The sequence below is a fragment of the Paramormyrops kingsleyae genome, chromosome 12 (assembly GCF_048594095.1).
Source record: "Paramormyrops kingsleyae isolate MSU_618 chromosome 12, PKINGS_0.4, whole genome shotgun sequence".
In the NCBI taxonomy this organism is placed as follows: Eukaryota; Metazoa; Chordata; class Actinopteri; order Osteoglossiformes; family Mormyridae; genus Paramormyrops; species Paramormyrops kingsleyae.
Window position 1 is genome coordinate 27,404,586 of NC_132808.1, and position 22,048 is coordinate 27,426,633.

General features: G+C 47.0%; 2 protein-coding genes across 2 annotated transcripts; both read right to left on the bottom strand.

The window, feature by feature from the left end:
* Positions 1–1,487: 1,487 nt before the first annotated feature.
* On the bottom strand, positions 1,488–6,176 carry LOC111833338 (transmembrane protein 184C-like). The gene is made up of 10 exons (XM_023791522.2): positions 5,817–6,176; positions 5,502–5,632; positions 5,326–5,362; positions 5,005–5,210; positions 4,538–4,612; positions 3,878–3,971; positions 3,595–3,707; positions 3,396–3,495; positions 2,962–3,133; positions 1,488–2,786 (listed from the first exon to the last, which is right to left on the bottom strand). The coding sequence occupies exons 1-10, from the start codon at positions 5,931–5,933 to the stop codon at positions 2,503–2,505; spliced, it is 1,329 nt and encodes a 442-aa protein (XP_023647290.1). The 5' UTR covers positions 5,934–6,176; the 3' UTR covers positions 1,488–2,502.
* A 1,356-nt stretch (positions 6,177–7,532) lies between these two features.
* Positions 7,533–17,980, bottom strand: LOC111832936 (endothelin receptor type B-like). The gene is made up of 9 exons (XM_072697834.1): positions 17,880–17,980; positions 16,746–17,225; positions 15,276–15,403; positions 12,900–13,098; positions 11,680–11,832; positions 10,840–10,973; positions 10,226–10,334; positions 9,546–9,681; positions 7,533–9,289 (listed from the first exon to the last, which is right to left on the bottom strand). Exons 2-8 carry the CDS (start codon positions 17,184–17,186, stop codon positions 9,547–9,549), a joined length of 1,299 nt encoding a protein of 432 aa, XP_072553935.1. The 5' UTR covers positions 17,187–17,225; positions 17,880–17,980; the 3' UTR covers positions 7,533–9,289; position 9,546.
* Between the last annotated feature and the right edge of the window lie 4,068 nt (positions 17,981–22,048).

A 22,048-nucleotide genomic window follows, 5' to 3' on the forward strand; every position in this document is an offset into this window, starting at 1 on the left:
ATATGTGACAAAGACTTACGTCAGCCCATCACGACGCGCACCGGCCTATTTATGTAATCATAAAATACATAATAAACTTTACTCTGTAGATCCCGCTATTTTTAGGTAACCGCTCGCACTCCCCTTCACCTCAGCAACGGGGTACTTCAAGAAGTACCGCTTGATTTCATTAGCTCACCAGATATTTGTGTTGCTGTGTTGTTTTGATCTTTTATTACACGCATTGCTGTAAAATATTTTTAAACGTTTACTGGGTGGTGCAAATGTGAACATATCAGTTTTGAGTAGGACTCACGCCTCTAACTGATCAACAACAAAGTTGGAGGTTTCATGTTTATAGAGAGAGATCAGGATCATGCACTGATACAGCGCGTTGCCACACCCACCACATGACAAACCACCTCAGGGATGAGAACCAGCCATGTTCTCCGAAGTGCAGCCATGCGGCAGTGGCTGGAGTAGAAACCCTGCCACCAAACCCCCAAGTTTTTCCCCTGTAAATTGGAGGACCTTCTTATAGTTCCAAAGCAACTGCAGATTAAGGGTCCGACAGAGTAGAATCACTCTAGGCATTCATGGGATTTGAACCAGCGACCTTCCAGTTGCTGGCACAGCTCCCTAGCCTCAGAGCCACCACTTCGTTTATAGAACTTAATATTATTCTAGTAATCTTTTGGGCGGGGGTGGTGGTCCTCAAGAAAGAGTGCACTGGTAGTTGAATAATTTACTGATAATTGTGCAAACGATTGGGATTTCAGGAAGATCATTGGGAGCGCCACTTTCTGGATCAAGAGATTTTGTTATCTAGAGCAGATGTGGCTGCTATAGGGAAATCATAATTGGGATATAATGTAAGATCACCAAGTCCACCCATCCATTTTCTGTAACCGCTTGTCCTATGCTTGGTCGCGGGGGTGGGGAGCTAATCACGGAGGCTACGGGCGCAAGGCAGGTAACAGCGCAGGGTGGGGCGCCACCCCATCGCGGGGCACACTGACACAGTCACACCTACGGGCAATTTGGTACCTCCGATTAACCTCAGCATGTTTTTGGATTGTGGGGGAAACCGGAGTACCCGGGGGAACTGACACGGGGAGAACATGCAAACAGTGCCTCTGCGCCAAGGTGCCGCCAATTGTTAATTAGTTTTCCGAGAAAAGCAATGCAAAACTTGCAGTGACTGTCATCCTCCATGCAGCAGTTCCCCAGTCTTAACCTAGATGTGCAGGCTGTGTAACACCGACATCTAGCGGTAGAATGTGACATTGCATATTAATGGCCACCCTTGTTAACACCTAAAACGGTACGACGGGACAAAAATTATCTTTTAAGTAAGGAGATGCCTTTTTGATCTCCAAAAAGCGAAGCCACGAGTCGAAAATAAGCTTCGCGAGATATGACGAATTTACCCAAATTGCATACCATACAACTGTAATGCTATTATAATTTATTAATGTATAAGGACACACATTTGGCAAAAAAGCAGAAACGGTAACTGGTTTTAATAGTTTGCTATTGTATTATCCACCTGCAGTAAATAAAGCTGTTTTCTGGCATACCATTGAAAGTTTTTTCCCTCTCCCTTTCATGCCATTCATTTTCATACAAAAAACACCTGTCACACCGTTTTATGTCTAACCGTGTACCAAGCATGGTAGAGGCCCTCAGGAATATCTGAATATTCGTAATAATAATAAAAAAAAGCATAAAAATGGAGTAACAATCAACCACAAATATCCCCCCACCTTTTCACTCGGGTGAAAAAATTGCAACATCATCAACCATTAAACTTATCCTGCAGAGACAGCTTCTCCTTCAACTTTGGGATATGAAGTGGTGACACACAATGGCAGCCTGTCCCAAAGCAGGCACGGCAATTAACAAACCGAAGACACCCATGGCTGCTTCTCCGTATAACTGGTCTGCCTCCACCCTGGCTTAGAGCATATATACTGCCGATATACTCATTCCCCTAGCAGATACCTGACTCCAGGTATGTGCTTAAGATTTCTATAGAGATTCAGGTTACCGGCTTTTCTTTAAGAGCTACTGTGAGCAGACACCCTTCGACGCACCTCCCCGGCTCAGAAATCACTGCTTGGCGTCGATCCCTAAAGCAACCGGTTAATAGTGTTTCCCAAGGCTTTGAGTGCGCAGGTTTAAAACTCATTGAAGGCATCAGCTGATAAATACCACGAGATGTAGATAAATAATCGGAAGACCAGACCGCTGAGCTCTGAGGATGGCAGGCAAGGTCACCAGAACTCCAGGTGCTGGTCTTCAAACAGGACAATGGACCACGGAGGAACATCAAAAATTCAAGAAACGGAAACACGGTCATTCTGACAGTAGGTACTGGTTGCCCCATCAGCTGTAAGAGCAGCATGCGCACCTCCCACCCACGGAGTATGTGGATCTAGAACAGGCCTGGCTTCTCAGAAGGGCATTCCTCAGATGGGCCTATGGTGCTGGAGTTTACAAAGGGCGGTACGAGGGACCCAATTACGAGACCGTGTTGTTGTTTGTGTTGAGAATGTCCGTGGGGACACCGGAGGTACTGGTGTCCTCATCCCAGGAAGCGGAGCTGAGCCCAGCCGGGGCTGAGAGGGAGTGGGGCGTCACGGTACGGCCGAAGCCCTGGTAGCGCCCCCTGGGGGAGGAGGGGATGGAGGCAGCCTCCACGGCAGGTTCCTGGGAGCCCCCCGAAAGCAGGCCCGTGTGCTCGTTCTGGTCTTGATCTTCTTCACCAAAGTACAGCTTTCTGGGTCGGCCAAGAACCGTTCTCCCTGCAATGGAGGGGGGGGGGGGCAGCAAAAAACATATGGTTCCAAAGTCTTTGTCATGATTCGCTTTTCCATGTTTAAGGATTCATCTAGGGAATATTTCCAGTGGGATAATTTACACTGTTTCCTGAAACACATCGAAACAAGCTGAAGTGCTCCTCTCCCCCCCGACACTCACCAACGTTACGCACTTGCTCCGAAATGTCGGCTCTGATGTCCGACACGTCCCACATGGCCAGGAAGGAGTCGAAGCAGGAACCCTCCTCAGCCTCCTGGATGTACGGTTTATACGTGAAGCTGAAGTGGTGAGCAATGGCAGCCAGGAACATCTCCACGCAGATGATGAAGTCCTACAGGGGGCCCAATATCAGCAAAACTTATCAAGGGCAAATCACAGCACGAACACAGCCGTAAATGACATTTACATTTTACTTAGCAGATGTTTTTCTCAAAAGCAACGGACACTTTTTTGAGAAAAGGTCAGACAGTCCCTAAAGAAACTAGGGGTTAAGGGCCTTGTTCAGGGGCCCAACTGTGACCTCACTCAGCCGACCCAAATTTGAACTGGGTGACCCACACATGCCCCAGTTTGAATTGGTTCCCAGCTCATACCTGGAGTCCCGTGGCAACAGCTTCCACACTGTCCCAGTCCCAGGTATGAGAGTCTGAAATGACTCCCACCTTCACCAGAAAAGCAATAAACACGGCCTGCCTGGATGGGACCACACCCGAGAAAGGAGAACCATGTCAGCGTCAAAAAACACCGGATCTGAATGTTAGGGAAAGAAAGGTGCAGGAAAGGGCAACTAACCAAAAGGACACAAACACCACCAGCTTGACACACAAGAACTTCCCCACCGGACGAATTGGACTGAGTTCATCTCGCAGGGCCTTGTAGAACAGCACGAGGCAGTACATGGCAAACTGTGAGAAGGGAAGACGGACACAACGTCAAACGGCACTGCCGAGCCCTGGTGCATTCTGGGAAAGGCAGAAATGGGTCACCTACTCTGAAGTAAAGTGTGTTAGCAACCAGTTACATTGATTTGCCTTGACAGAATGAAAAAGTGATGAAAACCTCTAAATGCATGTACCAGCTGGGACAAGTTGTTGACTATCACCAGGTAGGTCCAGGCATTCCTGGAGCTGAAGTTGCCCTCATCATACACACCACATAGCTGACAGATCCTTTGTGGGGGGGGGGGGGGGGGGGAGTAAAAACATTAAAAAGACATTTATTTTATGCCACGAATGATGCATGTAAATATACTGAACCTTACATAAAGGTATGCCACGTCATTGTTGGGTCATTAACAGCCGACTAATTAACAATCAAAGTCAATGATGCAAGAATTAACTTTTCAAAGTCTTGAGTACAACTGGATTTAATATCATTTAACTTTGGGTGAATCTCAGTATGCGTACTTGACCGTACTCGTGTTCTCGTACCCCTTTTAATTAAACCATCTTCCATTGCCGAAGACCAGTTCCAGTACTAAGAACGGAAGTACAGAGGACAGTAAAAATCCCTGGATGTCATTCTTGCCCCGCTCTGAACGTCAAGGACACGTCGGTTGCATCCTTGCCAAATGAGACTAATCCCAGGATCCATTGCACCCTAAGTTCGTTCTTGGAAGGAACCTTAGCAGGACCGGTCTTGCCAAGACCACAAGTATGGTCTTTGCGTTCTTCCTACTGAGATTCACACAAAATATGAGACCGAAAACTTCGCCCCCTGGTGGTGATATACGTACAAAGCTACGACAGTAGTGAAGGGTCTGACCACGGTGTACTGAAGAACGCCCAGCTTGCACCTGAACAGAAGAACCCTAAGAACAAGATGAGCAACAGGCACATTCAGATACCAGAACGGGGTCTTTTCTTCATGACCGCATGCTGTTCTCAACATTCATCAAGGCATGGAGGACTAACAAGTACCAGCACGGCAGGTCGCCTTCTCTAAGATACACAAACGCCATCATGAAGCTTATTATTCCGGCTCATTTTTTGCTCAAGACTCCTTAATATTTCCACATGTGCTTCAAGTTTCAGTGTGCAGTAGTAAACACAGAATTTTAAACCTAGACTGCTGCCAACGTCCCCGGAAAGTGACACATGCGATCGTTTTAAGGTCTCGCCACCATCTAACCGTATAAGCACGGCTCGCCAGCTGATGTTTACAGGAACAGCAGCTTTAGGCTAATCTCCCGGCGGCACTCACTCCCCCATCGGCCACGGCGGGCAGCAGCATAGCGGCGGTAAGTGTCTCTGCTGTTCCTGGACCTCCATCATGACCACCAGGCTGGGGTACTGATTGGCCAAGTAATTCAGCAGGAAGATCATGAAGTTGTAGATGACGTATGCTTCGTAGCATTCCCTGCACGTGTCCACGTAGATGGCGATGCTGGGGTACTTTAGGGCAATCCACTGCGAGAGAAAGGGAAGGCATCTCACCTGCAGCGCTGCACATGCACCCTTAAGCACCGCCAGCTTTACTATTTACTGTAACTCCGATTTTATTTTATTTTTTGCTGGTACTTACACTGTCCAAACTGTATATCGGCACCATCCATAAGATTCTGTAATGACAGAAATGCATGACAGTACAAAATAAAAGCAAACAAATACCTCTATGGCTACAATACGATCTAGAAATATCGCTATATACATACATATGCGATATTTTGCGACGGGCACTGACAGGGCGTATTTACTCACCTGATGATAGGTTTTTGCAATTCGGGCTGTGTGTAATGAACGAGGTGCTGCAGTATGCCCCATAGCGAGATGGGAATGGTCATGAACACAAATATCCCGGCGATAAACCATGCTTTGTTGTGGGTACCAACCTAAAGGGTTAATACAATGGATCTTAAACCACCAAACAGGCTGGAGGTGATGTGCAAAAAAACCCGCAATTTAAAGGACGGCGGGCGCTCAATGGCGTTAAACACACCGGAGCGTAAAATTCAGTCCCATTAAAATAAACATGCATGCAATCAAACACACAAAGGCAAAGGCTGCCCGACTCACCCCGGATTCCTGCAGCTCCCACACGCAAAAGGGCAGCACCACCAGCAGCAGCAGCACGTACAGGCACACCACCAGCGGCCGGATCCACCTCCTCCAGTTCCTGCAGGTGCACGGCATGCCGGCCGGGGCCCCTTCGGGACGTCCTGACTGCAACGCCGGCCTCGCAATCACACACAGCCGCCTCTTCCCTAGGCGGCCAGACGGGCAGGTAACCGAAAACAAAGCCCACCTTATTACACGGGGTGAGACATCGTTTTAAAAAGGCCCTGGCGTGATAACAGGGTTATGCTGGCAGAGGCTTAATTCCCAGCTATTCCTGTACAAGCAGACATGCTGAATCACGGAGGTACCACCCACCTCCCGAGCTCCGATTGGACGGTGACCAGTCCGATGACGCGAACGGAGACACCCTTATTGGATAGTTCTGTTGCCAATTTAAGGACATGTTTTGCAGTGTCGCGTAACCAAGAGGACGGGTGTATGTGTATGATTATACCTAAATTATTCACGTCTTATCTATATTTATTACAGTAAACGATGCTATTTTATGATTTTTTTTCTTTTCAGTGTATGACTCATTGTGCAATGCTGTATTTAAAGCATTGCCATGTTCATAGAGTCTAATTCATTGTGTATTTCAATGCAGTCTCATACTATTTTGCTACTTTCTCAATTTTAATTCGTGATGGGACAAGTTTTATTCTAGCAAATGAGTTAACTAAAAACGTGTGATCAGCAGTTACGTTAATAAGATGTTTAAAAACATGTCAGTATCACCACTAGGTGTCATTATAAATCTATTTTTCGCCTCTTTAGTACTAAATTCAAATGACAAGTTTAATGGCAATAATGTGATGTAATATAATGTAGCTGCCGATAGGCTGATAGATATTCAAGAAACAACGACGGCACCTAATGACATTCATAATAAAACAGGCAAGCAGCGCGCGCATTAAAAGTTTAGAAGATAAAATAGATTTTATAGTATCCACTACAAGCAATATAGTACATTTTCCAGTGTGTTTTGTGCGACTCGCTACTGATCAAACTTACATTCGTGGGACGGAAAAAAGCACCCACTTTTATAGCTGGTAGAGATTTGATAGCGATGAGAATCAGCGCTGCGTGTGGGAAACGCTCACACGTGTCCGGCAGAGACGCGGCCCGCTCGCCCCGCTGCTGCCCGCTTTGACTCGCAGTCATGCGGGAGGGCGGACTGCTTTCATCCACGCTGTAGGCATGACTGAGAGCATCTGTGATGTGTTGCTTCTTAATTAACTTTCCATTTCCAACACCAGACTTCTTAAGTGCGCAGCCCAAGGAAATAAAACGGTGGTACACCAATAACTTCCAATATGTTTGTTTTAACAGCGAAGTTGGAGATAACGTAAAAGTCGTGTTTTCGGAATATTGGTATGCCGGATGGTTCAATTAAGAGTTCATTAAGTTTTACATTATGAAGAAGAGGGATATACGCGTGGAGGAGAGTTTGAATAGATTCACTGGACTGAACAGGAGTCAGAAATACTCCATATAGTGCCATCCTAATATTATAAATGTTACAGCAATGTTGCTTCAAAAGTTTATATATGAAATACTCCCCTCCGCGATTCTGACGCAATGTAGGCTAATGAGTCACTGACGTTAACACGGAACAATATACATTTGAAATTCAGGTTTTAGTGTACTTTAAATAACTATATACATACGGCAATGTACACAGAAACTTGTTTGTTTATTATACTTTTTTTTTTTATCAAAGATACAGTTTACACACGGAATGAAACGTTGGACATTGTGTATTAAGGCAGCAATTATATGCACAGTCAGGGTAAAAATATTAATAAACCACTTCACTCATACAGAATACAGAAACATTACTGCGACCTGAAATGATCGAAGTTCAATATAGCTTGAGTAAAGGCAGCTCTCAGCTCAGCAAATATAAAAGTACAAAGTGACGGAAATGGGCGAAAGCATGAGCGAGGCAGCGCCTACGATCCGGCCGGGAAACGCTGTAAAACACAGTAAAGCTGCGGAAGCGTCACGTACGGGTGAATGTTGACGTTACGGGATAAACATTGATATTAGCGAATATACATACGCGCACTGATCACATCGTCGCATAAAGCAGGTATTATTTGCAGTAATAACGCATTCCTCAATGCAATACAGCTGCGTGTAAGAACGAAGGGATGCAATCTCACTGGTGATACTTAAAGTATCTGTAAATAACAAGAATAAAAAAGTTTAAATAGTGACAACAGGAAAAATATATATATAATGGCATATTCAAAACGTACATCTCCTTTTACTATTCCAAATTATAATAGGCCTACATGCGCTCCTGAACTATTATACAGTAATTGATATTTTTAGTTTACAAATCCACTGATTTTGTGTTTGTGGTTTTTATGGGATAAATGTGATCTTTTAAAGGGAAGTGACGTTTAGATTGACAATCCTACACGGACGTAAAGTTCACCAAAAATTATTTTGAGTCTTCTTCATTTTTCTAGCAACTTGAGACAGTACAAATAATACAGTGGTGAAGTGTTACGTAACGGATTAACCAGTTAGTTATGTACTGCCTGGTTCAAACCTCCCGGACCTGCAGCAAAAGCAGAAGTCTCTCGGCTGGAAGGCAATTGCAAGGTAACAGGAAATATTTTCTGTATCAATTAAATGATTTTCACCTGCAGCCACTCACATGACATTTTCGGGGGGTTTTTTGGCATTCCTGGATTACACTCATGGGTGCATGAATTTCACCAAATATCAGCATTTAACATTGTATAACTAAGATAATACTGCAGCTTAACTCACTAGTATTGTGTTACACACGCTGACCCTGAACTCAGGGAGCAGTCCCCATCACACACTATGTAATAACTGAGGCTTTTTGTGCATGAACGTACCTTGCATTTGCATACATTTAAAAAAATGCCTTTTTCCCATTTTCTCACAATCATCTACTTAGTGACCTCTGACCCTGGCTGATGTCCGGTGAGAAGTGCAGAGAGTTGGCATGTTTGGCGGTGCTGCTATCATGACCACAGCAACCAGGGGTACCGGTAAAGTGATTAGAAGCTTCCGGATCGAAATCCTTCGGGCCTGGCACTTAGCCACGTCCTGTGCAGGCCTCCTGGCAGGCCTCCTGTGCAGGCCTCCTGGCAGGCCTCCTGTGCAGGCCTCCTGGCAGGGTAACAGCACCCATGTCCTCCAGGGGAGTCAATCTGCCAGTGCCTTAGTGCCGAGTTTACTCGGTCCAGAGGTGTGTGAGGCATGCTGATGCTGCCGTCTTCCATGCGGCTGTGCCACACTGAAATGCAATGGAATCCTGCAGTATGATATGCGCTGACCCCATACTGCTTAAGTATGGCTGTGATGAATCCATGGCTTACTCTTTGCACACGGCACACTGACGGGAAAGACAGAGGTCCGTGATTGGCTGGTGGAGAGGGGGGCGTGGCCTCAGATGTCACTGTCTTTACGCAGGCTGTGGTCGGCGTGGTGGATCTCCAACATCCTATTTGCACACGGTACACTGATGGGAAAGACGGAGGTCCGAGATTGGCTGGTGGAGGGGGAGGGGGCGTGGCCTCAGATGTTACTGTCTTTACGCAGGCTGTGGTCGGCATGGTGGACTTCCAACATCCTATTTGCACACGGCACACTGACGGGAAAGACGGAGGTCCGTGATTGGCTGGTGGAGGGGGGGGGCGTGACCTCAGATGTCACTGTCTTTACGCAGGCTGTGGTCGGCATGGTGGATCTCCGGCATCTTGTACTGCACACTGGTGCCGTTCAGGGGCATCATGCTGTTCATCAGTGAGCCTGGGTGGCAGCAGCAGCAGAGGCAGGACTGGGGGGTGGTGAGGGAGGGGCCGGAAGGGGGGAGGGGGAGGGCAATGAGAGAGGGAGGGGCAGGAAGCAGGAGAGGGAGGAACAGGGAGTGAGTGGGAGGGGAATGGGGGGCAAAGGAGAATATTAACATACATAGAGCGCCACAGCTGACGGCCTCAGACTGGATGACCCCCCCTCAGCAAAGCCTGAGTGGTGTGTCCTGCGGGGCCTTAGCTGGTTAACGGCAGGCTGAGAGGCTGAGATCGCTCACTCTGCACAGGGCAGGTTTCATGTAAGAAACTGACACTCATTTCCTGTTTCCCAGAACAATAATAAGTATTTCCAGACTTTGGAAAACCGTGGCTTCAAATCAGCAAGACGCTGAGTGTTAAGCTCTGAACTAAGGGCTCCCTGGCAGGGCTGCGTCACCGTAATCTCTCTGCAGATGGACATCACATGACCTTGCGGAGCGAGTGACATCAGAATCACTTTGGAAGAACTGTAATGTCACACAAGCACAGGGGAACAACCAACACTTGTAAGGAATCCAGATTCAAGCCTACCTTGAAGCAGTTCTTGAATTTCTTGCTCACAAAATACAGGATGATGGGGTTTATGCAGGAGTTGATAGTTGCCAGATTTTTACTCAAATAGTCAAGCACCAGCAGGAACCTGAAGCAAAAGTCAGTCTTGTGTTCATGCATTCTTTGGAAATTCTCACCCTGTAGTCATTGGTATGTGTGTGAGATGACAAATGTTTAAGTTGGCATTAAAGAAAACTATTCTTTTAACAGGTATGTCCTGTGATTTTCCACTTTTTATTCACTAATACCAGATTTACAGGAAGCGTCAGATGATTAATTCATCTGTCCCGTACAACAGGTATAACCGCTCACTAACCCGAAGTGCATTAAGACCCAGGGAGGATGTGGGTGAGGCTTACATGACATCAAGACCCAGGGAGGATGGGGGCGGGGCTTACATGACATTAAGACCCAGGGAGGATGGGGGCGGGGCTTACATGACATTAAGACCCAGGGGGGATGGGGGCGGGGCTTACATGACATTAAGACCCAGGGGGGATGGGGGCGGGGCTTACATGACATTAAGACCCAGGGAGGATGGGGGCGGGGCTTGCATGACATTAAGACCCAGGGAGGATGGGGGCGGGGCTTACTTGAGGAGGTCGCATCTTCCTCTGTCATTCTGCGTGTACACCATCTTTTTGAGTATCCGACTGAGATGCAGAGGGAACCAGCAGAGCGCAAAGATGAGCACCAGACAGAAGACAGCTTTAGCCACTTCTTTCCTCTGGAACAATGAGGAGGGGGAGACAGCAGTCAGACAAGAACGGAGTCTCTCTTGACCTAGATTTTGAACATTTTGAAGATGCAAACTGAAAAACCGTTAAAGGAAACACTCAACTTTAAAGAAAAAAAACAAACACTGTCAAAAAAAACCCACTTGAGGTACTTTTGTGGAAACTCAGAAGTACCTTGCAAAATTGCCATGGAAACAAAACTTGTGAATTAGTAGATACGTATTGGATATTATGTCAAGTCCTTCTAGAGGTTCTAACCACGGTAAGCACGCGTCATGCTGAAGTACAAGACATGGATGTCGGTCTCACAGGATTATAAATAGCAAGTATTACTCACGTGGCAGCCAGAAATGGAAACACACCCTATTTTCAGTTTAACCTTCACTTATAATGTACACAAAGTTTTAATAGAGATACAGCTAATGACTGGACAGAACATCGACACAGGCTGACATAGTGACATAATAAACTTGCAGTAAAACAACGCTTGTGCTCTGATACATTATTGCTTAAGCATGACAATGTGCTGAACCTTCTCAATGGAGCCAGGAGTTCCCCGTCATCAGTGAGTCTGCGCTTGTGCTAAGTGACTGACTGAGAGCTGAGTCAGAAGGCGTCCGGTGAGAAATCCCTTCTGCTTTCTGAGAATAGGGGTTAGGCTTAGGGTTAGGCTTAGGGTGGACCACAGTGCCCCACCTGCTTCAGATGCTCAGTGAGGGCGATCCGGAGGTCCCCGTTACGGCGATGCAGCATCTCGCAGGTCATGAGCGAGTAGAAGGCGGCGGTGCAGGCCAGCGGCATGCAGAAGTAAAAGCCAAACAGCCACCAGTCCTTGACGTTGGTGTAGAACTGGAGCGAGAGCGGGGCACAATGGGGGGGAAGAGGCGTTAAGGAAAGCATGCGGCACCGGGGTACCGCCATCGCACTCTCCGTGCGAGGAAGCAATGGGAACCACAGCTGAGAAGCTGATACCCACCAGCTGCTCTGAGACAACATTCTGGCTGCAGTGTCAGTCTGGTTCTGGGCGACCCTACAGATAAGGGAGCCCGAGGACATATGGCTCTATTTAAAATGTGCTGGGTGCCCGAAAATGGCACTTTGCCCACAGGCAGTTAACATCTGCTGGCCTGCCGGTGCCCACTGTGACTCGCCGGCGCCAAAACCGCCCTCCAAACACATACATCACTTCCTCATTGTTTACAGCTTTACAAATAATTATGAAGTAATCAGCCTTAAATGAATAATGACAGCTAATTTATCCATTCTGCCTTTTAATGCACATAACGCATATTGTTATATATTGGTTGGTATTTCTTTATTTCATTCACTTACTAGTGTAAATTTACAACTTCTTTGACTCATGTGACCTGCCAGCCAAAAAAGTATTGATTGATATGTGTGGCTTGAATTTATTTATCTTTTGAAGTTACATGTGGACCAAAGTTTCAGCCCTTTAACGCCCCTGGAAGGGCATTAATCCCCTTTTTTGGGAATGCTGTTTCTCAGATGTTCACAGTCCCAGTGATTCCTCATACATACCCAAGCAGCCTTTGTTTGGAAGTTACACTTTTTCAATTTTCTTCAAAAAAATCTAATTGATATATGTCAATAAATGCAGCTATACCTTAATATCCACAACTTAATCTCACACTCTGAAGAGTTAGGCACTGTAACTATGAGTAATACATACTGATAGGCACTGTAACTATGAGTAATAAATACTGTTAGGTACTGTAACTATGAGTAATAAATACTAATAAATGGTGATTAATATCATTTATCATACTGATAAATTCCACAATGTTACACTAACATACAGCATAAAATTAGTTAGTTAGCTTGTTGTAGACTTTTGTATCCATAAGAAAAGCTCTGTGTCTGTTTTGTATCAGGAACGTTACATCGCCAGGCCGTACCATCATGAAGGGGGTCTGCGGCTTGAGCATGCAGGTCCTCATGGTGACGTTTTTGTAGCTGAAGCTGACCATGTCGAAGACGACGGCTTCGGGGACGGCCAGGACGATGGACAGGATCCAAATGGAGACGATTTCGATGGCTGTCACCAGGGGGATCCCCACCCCCTGGACCCGGCTCCAGGAGACTACTGCCCTGAACCTGTACCCGGCCAGGGGACATAAACACATATACTGTAGTATTTACATCAGCAAAACCTGTACATAAGCAGCACCCCTCTATGCTAATGTTGGTAGCTCCCAGAACCATGTTGCTTATTTTCAAGACTTGATTGTTGTTAATCTTCGACGGAGCTGGTGAGGGCCTCTTTCTATGGGGCTGGCTAATGGTCTGCATATGTTCTGGAAGGACCTCAGAGGGTCAGTTCAGGAGCTTCATGAGCTTCTGAACTTCACAGTGGCAGCAGCGTAAGTCGAGCTGCATCCCGTGGGACTGCGTGCCGCCTAAACGCTCCCGGCCGTAATCCGCCCCCGCCTTCAGACTTTCTGGGGAGAACCTGAGTCGTGTGGGACCGGGATCATCTGTGGGACGGGGCAGACTGGTGCCTCCTTCAGGTTTAGGCCAATTCTGCACTCAGATTTCAGGCCAGAACCCCCCCCCCCCAACACCACCCTGAGAGTAACTGAGTGTAACCTGCCAATAAAGTATTTAAATAGGAAGCTTTGGAAAATGCATTATCACACAGAGAGTCCTTTCTTACGGTGCTGATTTTTTAAATTCTGTTAGTTACATTGTTACTCTACAGATAAAGCAAATTGAGGTGTTTTATGTATCATTGCAGCAATTTAATAACTAATCCACACAATACCTTCTCTGTAGCCGAGCACACCATTAGACAGGAAACAAAGTTATGATGAAGGCTTATGTTCAGAATCGTTTTTGGATGAATGAATCTGAATGAAAGGGTGGTACCATGTCTTTTACAAAATGTTTGAACTAGTCAGCATAACCCCTGAGTCAGAAAAATTAAAATGAGCAGCGATTACAATGCTCCAATAACACTCTCACAGAAGCATAGAAGTGTTAATCTACTCATCAGCGAGTTCCTCTTTACGTACTTTCCTGGTTGACACTTACACGCTTTTATTCGTAAGTATTTTAACGGGGCCTGAGAGACCAGTGTTAGTGAAGCAGCTCTTCTTGGCTCCTGCCTGGCAGCACAGCTCCAGTGTTAGTGAAGCAGCTCTTCTTGGCTCCTGCCTGGCAGCACAGCTCCAGTGTTAGTGAAGCAGCTCTTCTTGGCTCCTGCCAGGCAGCACAGCTCTAGTGTGAGTGTAGCGCTAAATGAATGCATCTGACACACCTGCTGTTTCCTCTTGAGTTTTAAGGAAAGCACTAATTAATCTTTCCTGGAAACATTTGTCCCAGTCACCACCAAGCATGCTGTTCTGCTTAAAGACACATCCGTAAACCCGATCCGGGGGTACCTCCCCCCCACCATGACACCAGGGCAAAGGCCAGAGACCAAATGTGGCTTTAGCCTAAAGCTTTCTTCAGCATTCAGAGCTTCTCCTTATTTTCTGGGTCTCTGCAGAACCCACCCCCCACAGTGACCCATGGTGCCTTCGGGGGGGTCGCGGGCTGGGGCACGGGGGGCGATGACAGCGGCACGTTTTTTACCCCTGAGCCTGAAAAGATCCTTTGTGCCTCCAAATGTGCCCGGGGCCTTGACTGCCACAATAATGACTAATGCAGATCTTCAATAAAACACAAGTCAGAAAGAATGATGTCATCTAATTATGCTATCTGTGTATCAGCTTAGCGATACATGTGCAAACATGAACGTGGGGTTAGCTGTGGACGCCTAGGCGGAGCCGGAACCCATGAACTGCTGGTAAGCAAGTTACTTAACAGTCTGGTGTTAAATAAAGTGTCATTTTTTTCCCCCTCTTGTTTGTATATGTGCTTTAGGAGTCAAGCATCCCATCTTTAATATGTAACTTTGTAATGTATGATGCGGTCCTGAGTGACAGTGTGTGATTAGATTAGATGGTTGCTGGTTCAAATCCCAGGGATGCCGGAGTGATTTCCTTGCTGGGCTCTTGAGAAAGACCCTTAATTCACAATCGCTCTCTGACTGATGCTGTTTACTCAAAATAAGCATCGCTTTGGATAAACACGTTTGTTAAATAAATAGATTGTAATGCATTGCTGTACAGTAGTGTCCTCATTAGCGTTCCTGCTTGCTGCTTTTGGGTGTAACCAGCCTCATTTCCCTGGAATCCTAACAAACACACCAGCTACTTGCTGTCCGCGAACCCGGGATGCAGGCTGTCGGCCTGCCTGCTGAGGGGACAGCGGAGATCTCTGGGACTTACCTGTCAACGCTGAGGGCGCAGAGGTTGAGCACGGTGATGCCCACAGACGCCTTCTGCAGGAAGGGGACCAGCTTGCAGAGGAAGAGGCCGAACGGCTGCTCGCTGAAGGGCCACCTCATCGCCAGGAGCTGCAGGGTCCGACGTCAGCGTCAGAATCGCAAAGCAAACATGGTGTCCTGCCAGTATCCCATGTGTGACACTCAGCAGTAATATTAGTGAGCACCGTGTAAATGATCCTTTGATGTTTGTGACTGGTCTTTTTCTGCATGAATACACTGCTTGCTATTATGTCCCAAAACTTAACTTTAAGTTTTAGCGTTCAGTAACTTCCTGCGGAATTGTCCAAAGTTTCCCAGACCGAGAGGGATGCCGTCTTTCCTGGAGCCTTACGTAATTTGAGAGCAGGCGTTAAAATTAAACTTTGGAGAAATAAATGCAGTGAAGTCGAAGGTGGGACTGGTGGCGAGGCGGTGAACTGCTCTCTGAGAGCCCCGCACAGCGCATTCCCCGCCGCTATCTTAGCTAGCGCTAGTCAGCTGTCGCTCCATAAGGGCCGGTCTGGGATTATGGACGAGCGCTGGCGGTTAGCGGTTAGCGGTTAGCGCACTACTGCCCCTCGCCAAGACATCTCGGGTTACGGAACGTCTCTGTCCGGAAAGGAGGTGCACAGACCGAGGCAGATAGCGCTGGCATCTTCAGCGCCAAAGAGCTGCACTGCTACACATTATAACACATTATAACAACTCTCTGCTATCGCCATAATTATCATCATCACGATTATCATCATAATTATAATAATTATTATTATTATTATTAGGGGCAGCACTATAGCCTCACACCTCCAGGGTGATGGGGTCAGTTCCTACCTCTCTATTCATGTGCAGTTTCTCTCTGTGCCTGTACTGCTTTTCTCCTGTGACTCACACTTTCCATGGTATAAAGACGTCACGCTTTCATAGAACGTGCTCTAAGCTGCCCCTCTGCATGTGTGCTCTGCGTTGGTCTGGCCTTCCTAGCTCATGAAGTAGAACATAGTGCTAATAATATGAAAGTCATGGGTTCAAATCCCTGGGGTTGTATATAAATTCCTCCTACTGTAAGTCTCGTTGGATAAAAGTGTTGGATAAATGTGCATATATGACCCCTTCTAGGATGTCACCCAGCTCTGATTTTAATCTGCGGAGAATTTCATGGGAAAGGCTACAACCCGAGAGCTCAAACTGTTATTCTTACATGGTTCAACAGCAAAACAACATATCTCGTACGAGCCAATTTTCATTCATCCATCTTCACATAGAAATGGGTAGGAAAGACACCAGCTGAACATAACTCACACCGAGAGCAGTAACGCGAGAGAGCAACTGACCGGGTCTTGAACCCACATGGAATTACTGGGCAATGGGGACGCCTGCAGGCCCGCCTGTCCCGGCCTGACGCCGCTCAGCGGCCCTGGGCAGATTGGCTTCTCACCTTGTACACGTTGATGGGGATGTTGATGGAGATGTAGATGAGATCCCCCAGAGCCAGGTTTGCGATCAGGGCATTGGGTCCGTTCCTCATGCACTTGTTCTGGTAGATAATCCTCAGCAAGGTGGTATTGCCCACGATGCCCACCACGAACACCAAGCAGGAGAACATGGTGTTGATGTACTTGAAGCAGTGGCTGATTGATGTCGGTGCGGTGCACGGAGGGGGGGGGCCCGGTGAGGTCCGCACCGAGCCGTTGGAGTCCTCCAGCCTGCGGGGGGCATCGGGGAAGCCCCCCAGCCAGGGGGAGCCGGTGCCGTAGGGACCCAGTAAGGGCAAAGAGGCAGGGATGCCCCGGTCTGCGGAGTCACCTGTGCTGTTTGTCTGATAGCTTCCCCTCGTCATAAAAAGGACCAAAAGTACACAGAGTCTGGCAAGTCCCATGTTGGCTGAGTGCTGAGGGTGGTCTTCCAAGCAGCCAGTCTGGGTGACAAGGCAGACAAACCACAGTCATTTACACCATCACGGGACAGCAGAATTACTGTGCTGTCCAATACTTAGTCTGTAGTGAGAAGTAAGAAGCATCAGAAGAATACAAACTTTAAATGACGAACAATTCTTTTTGATTAAATCAAAATCCAGGGCTCAGGAGATTTACCATTGACTGCTTTACCAATGGAAGGCAGAAATGCTGTATTCTGTGCTATTCCCCCCTGAGAGTAGGCTATAACATTTCATAAATAAAGGTTTAAACAAAAGCAAAAATGACATAAAAACACTGTATATGGGTTATAACTTATTAGTGAAACGGGCGCAGACGGGTGTGTCAAGACGGGGAAATCGCATCTCCAGAAAATGCGTTAAAAGCCCATTGATTACTGGGACCGGGACACGTAAAGGTACAGTTTCTACTGAAAGAGCGTAATGTCTGCTTTCAGCACTCAAGGCAGAATAAATAAGCAAAAAAGAGACTTAAAAAGTATATTAATATTTTGGATACTTCTCTCTGTTTAACTGATATGTATCAGGGGATACGTTGTGCATGTAGAATATAGCGGATCAGTGAAGGTCTTAGTTTAGCGACAATTAGGTGATAATATGTTAACGTTTCATAAATAAATAAAGACGCGCACCTACCGTCACAGAAAGTCGCGTCTCTCGTGGAAACCGTCGGCTCGTGCCCGGGACGCCTGGCTGCGATCACATGACCCGCTAGCTCGCCTGCTGTGGGGCGCTTTGATTTCCCCCCTCTGTCCTCTTCTGCCTTACTCTCGCTCGCTCTCTCTCTCTCTCTCTCTCTCTCTCTCTCTCTCTCCCTCCCTCCCTCTCCCCACCTCACTCATCCGCTCTCTCTCTCCCTGTCCCGCTCTCTCTCTCTGTCTCTCTCTCTACCTCACTCATTCCCTATCTCTCCCTGTCCCACTCTCCCACCTGAACATGGCTATCTTCCTAAATAAATGGATGCTAACTGGCAGTTATGAATACGTTGAATAAAGTTCTATGCACTACTGTCATGGAACCAAATCAATACCACACTATCACAAGCTGTCGTGTCCTACCCTAACCCGAACCCTCACACATAATCAGAGGGCATTGTTAAGTATTATTTACTATAATACTACACTGTTTTGCACAATTGTTGAACAGGGTCACTTATTGCAAGTGATATAGTAATCATCCCGCATAACATCGATTCCTCAACTCACCACTGCTTCCCTTTACTTTGAAAGGATAAATTCCATTGTGTATTTTTTCTACAGTTTATAGAAATGAAAATGTAAAAAACACAACAATTGTTCCTCGTCTACCCTGTGTGCATGTGTGTGTGTGTGTGTGTGTGTGTGTGTGTCTGTGCGTGTGTGTGTGTGTGTGTGGCATTAACCTGTGTGCCAAGAGGAGCAGTTTGCTGTTTGTCAGTGATCTGGCTGGTTGGTGTCTGGTTTCGCAGGAAGGGCAGCACTGAAAGTGATGATGAAGATCTGCGTGTTTTCTTATAGCTTATTGTGGTTAAACATTGGCTATAATATTAATGAAACGACTAGCGACCTGAAAATGGTGTTAATAGGTGTTTGTGCAGTATGATATAAGTGCAGAAATAAGTGCAGAAATCGGATGTAAATAAGGGAGTATAATGTACAGGGACTTAGATATGACGATGATGCACCAAATTGAAGTTCCTGCTCATGCTCAGTGTGTGTGTGTGTGTGTGTGTGCGCATATGGTCTAGGTATGCATTACATTGTGGGGACCAAATATCCCCTGCTGTACTCCAGTGATATGTGGATTGATATCTGCATTGCATGCAAGATTATGGACAACAAATGGACGGATGAATCAGCTTTATTTATTGATCATTACCTGAAGGCCTGTTACATGTTTTTGAAAGACACAGACGGCTTTGTTGGTTCTGTCCCTCACTGTCCACAGCTTGGGGCCAGAAAGCATTTAGCTTGTGTACAGGAATGCAAGAGGGCAGCTGTGTGCGTTAGCGAAGGGGGAGATTCCTGGCCAAGATTCACCCAAGCGGCAGCCACTAGAGGGACACTGGGTCATGGGGGGCCATCGTCACTTTGGCGATTTCAGTGGAGCCCAGTGACATCACCACCCCCCATGAATTAATTAAAATATAAAGCAAGCAACATAAAACAGTTTTATCTTAGGCCAGCTGCAACTGAGTGTGGTATGGACCAATGGGTTATGGCACTTTACCTATGATCAGAAGGTTGCTGGTTCAAATCCCAAAGTCAGCAGAATGATGTCATTATTGGGCCCCTGAGAAATGCCCTTAACCCCAATTGACCCTGCTTTCTCAATTGTGCATTGCTTTGAATAAAAGTGCATGATAGGTATAGCTACTTCACCCGTTTGTGAAACTGTTTTTCTGAAAGATGCATTTGACGAAGGTGATTAAGAAAATGTTTAATTACAATGAAAGGGCCCTAATGCTGAAGTGTGGATCGGGTAATTAAGAGGAACTGTCCATGATCTGTACATTTCTCTAGAAGTGCCTTGTTTTCCTTTTAAGGGGTCGTTAGAGTTCGTTAATAATGAAGCTTGTAAGCGGTGAGCCCTTGACCTGCTCCGCGGTGCCCCCTTTCATGTTCCTGCACTGTCGCCGGTCCTCATCACAAATTAATGGCATTCCCTCTGAAGTTTGAGCCGGCATCCTGCCAAATCCCGCACACGCCCGGATGACATCTGCCATCCCCTTGGACTCTGGGGACATGCTGGTTCTCTGCGAGACCACGGCAAGTCCTGAACCGGGGCTTCCGACGAGAATGACGGGAGCGGTCTTTTGTCTTCATTACGGCGGAGAAACGTGAGCTTTTGTACGCTGACTGCGAACGAGAGACTTCAGGAAGAAACATGTCCTGATTGTTTGCCTGTTTACAGGTTCACAGTGATATTTGCGTTCAGTCAAACTTCATAAGCAAATCTGCTTTTCTGGGAAAAATGACCCGGCAAACAGACCATGATGGTGAAGAAATGAGAGGAGAGTCCATAAAGACCACTGCTGAAAATATGCAGGGAGATGCCAGTTCAATCCCATACCAGAAAAAGCAGCACTTCTGTGCAATATCACAGAAGGCAGAGGGATTGGTTAATTCAGGGCCTACATGATAGTTCTTCTTATTAACTGTGAATGGAGTCAGCAGTGTGCTTTAGCCTTCCATGTGCAGTCACATATGGGTCACATGTGAAATTCCTAGTGCCAGTATTTTTAATATGGTTTAGACTTTTATTTCACTAAAATAATGTGAAATACAGTGATTAAGAATAAAATGTTAACTAAAATTAATTTCAATGTGTACCCCAATGAGTGAAAGTACCCTAGCGAGTGAGTGTACCCTAATGAGTGAGTGTACCCCAATGGGTGAGGGTACCCTAGTGAGTGAGAGTACCCCAACGAGCGAGGGTATCCTAGCAAGTGAATGTACCCTAATGAGTGAGTGTACTCCAACTAGTGGGAGTACCCCAGTGAGTGAGTGTACCCTAACCAGTGAGGGTAGCCTAGTGACTGAGTGTACCCTAACGAGTGAGGGTACCCTAGCAAGTGTGTGTACCGTAACGAGTGAGTGTACCCTAATGAGTGAGTGTACCCCAATGGGAGAGGGTACCCTAGTGAGTGAGAGTACCCCAACGAGCGAGGGTATCCTAGCAAGTGAATGTACCCTAATGAGTGAGTGTACCCCAACTAGTGGGAGTACCCCAGTGAGTGAGTGTACCCTAACAAGTGAGGGTAGCCTAGTGACTGAGTGTACCCTAACGAGTGAGGGTACCCTAGCAAGTGTGTGTACCGTAACGAGTGAGTGTACCCTAACGAGTGAGGGTGCCCTAGCGACTGAATGTACCCTAACGAGTGAGGGTACCCTAGCAAGTGTGTGTACCCTAACGAGTGAGTGGACCCTAACGAATGAGGGTGCCCTAACGACTGAGGGTACCCTAGCAAGTGAGTGTACCCTAACGAGTGAGGGTGCCCTAGCGACTGAATGTACCCTAACGAGTGAGGGTACCCTAGCAAGTGTGTGTACCCTAACGAGTGAGTGTACCCTAACGAGTGAGTGTACCCTAACGAGTGAGGGTGCCCTAGCGACTGAGGGTACCCTAGCAAGTGTGTGTACCCTAATGAGTGAGGGTGCCCTAGCAAGTGAGTGTACCCTACGGTACTCATGTGGTATAGTGGGTGAATTGTGCATGTTTACAGGCAAAGCACAGTTGGCTGCACATCAGCTCTGCATATTTACAGTGCTCTGAACTTTGTGCTGGCAATAGGCATCATGTACAAAGCTGTGAACCCGCATTCACTGGCCTGTCTCTCATGTTTCTTTTATTAAGATGGGTCTATCTGGCAGCGGCCTCATTTCTTGCAGTGCTTTATAGGAAATGCATTTTCTAGTGACACATTAAAGGTGGAGACCTTCTGAGGACTTGAGCAAACTTGCACTGAGGTGAATTTGGCATGGTGATCAGAACCACATGGGTGTCACATGAGGCTGGGAGATAACATGGACCAGTACATCTTCCTCTGCCCAAGTGAGGGTGTAAGTGCAGCAGTGGTGCCGAACGGCTGCTTGATTAGCTAGCAGCCATGGGTCCCACACACCAACCATCTCCATCAGCCACGGGTCCCACACGCCAACCATCTCCATCAGCCACGAGTCCCACACGCCAACCATCTCCATCAGCCACGGGTCCCACACGCCAACCATCTCCATCAGCCACGGGTCCCACACGCCAACCATCTCCATCAGCCATGGGTCCCACACGCCAACCATCTCCATCAGCCACGGGTCCCACACGCCAAC

What these genes read in the sequence shown, in the direction of transcription:
- LOC111832936 (XM_072697834.1), bottom strand. Translation starts at nt 17,186, where the DNA reads ATGGGACTTGCCAGACTCTGTGTACTTTTGGTCCTTTTTATGACGAGG. An exon ending in TCCCCATCAACGTGTACAAG is followed by an intron (nt 15,404 to 16,745) that starts GTGAGAAGCCAA and finishes CGGACCCTGCAG; the next exon opens with CTCCTGGCGATGAGGTGGCC. An exon ending in CGCAGACCCCCTTCATGATG is followed by an intron (nt 11,833 to 12,899) that starts GTACGGCCTGGC and finishes CTCTCGCTCCAG; the next exon opens with TTCTACACCAACGTCAAGGA.
- LOC111833338 (XM_023791522.2), bottom strand. Translation starts at nt 5,933, where the DNA reads ATGCCGTGCACCTGCAGGAACTGGAGGAGGTGGATCCGGCCGCTGGTG. An exon ending in GGGAGCTGCAGGAATCCGGG is followed by an intron (nt 5,633 to 5,816) that starts GTGAGTCGGGCA and finishes TTAACCCTTTAG; the next exon opens with GTTGGTACCCACAACAAAGC. An exon ending in CTGTTGCCACGGGACTCCAG is followed by an intron (nt 3,134 to 3,395) that starts GTATGAGCTGGG and finishes GGCCCCCTGTAG; the next exon opens with GACTTCATCATCTGCGTGGA.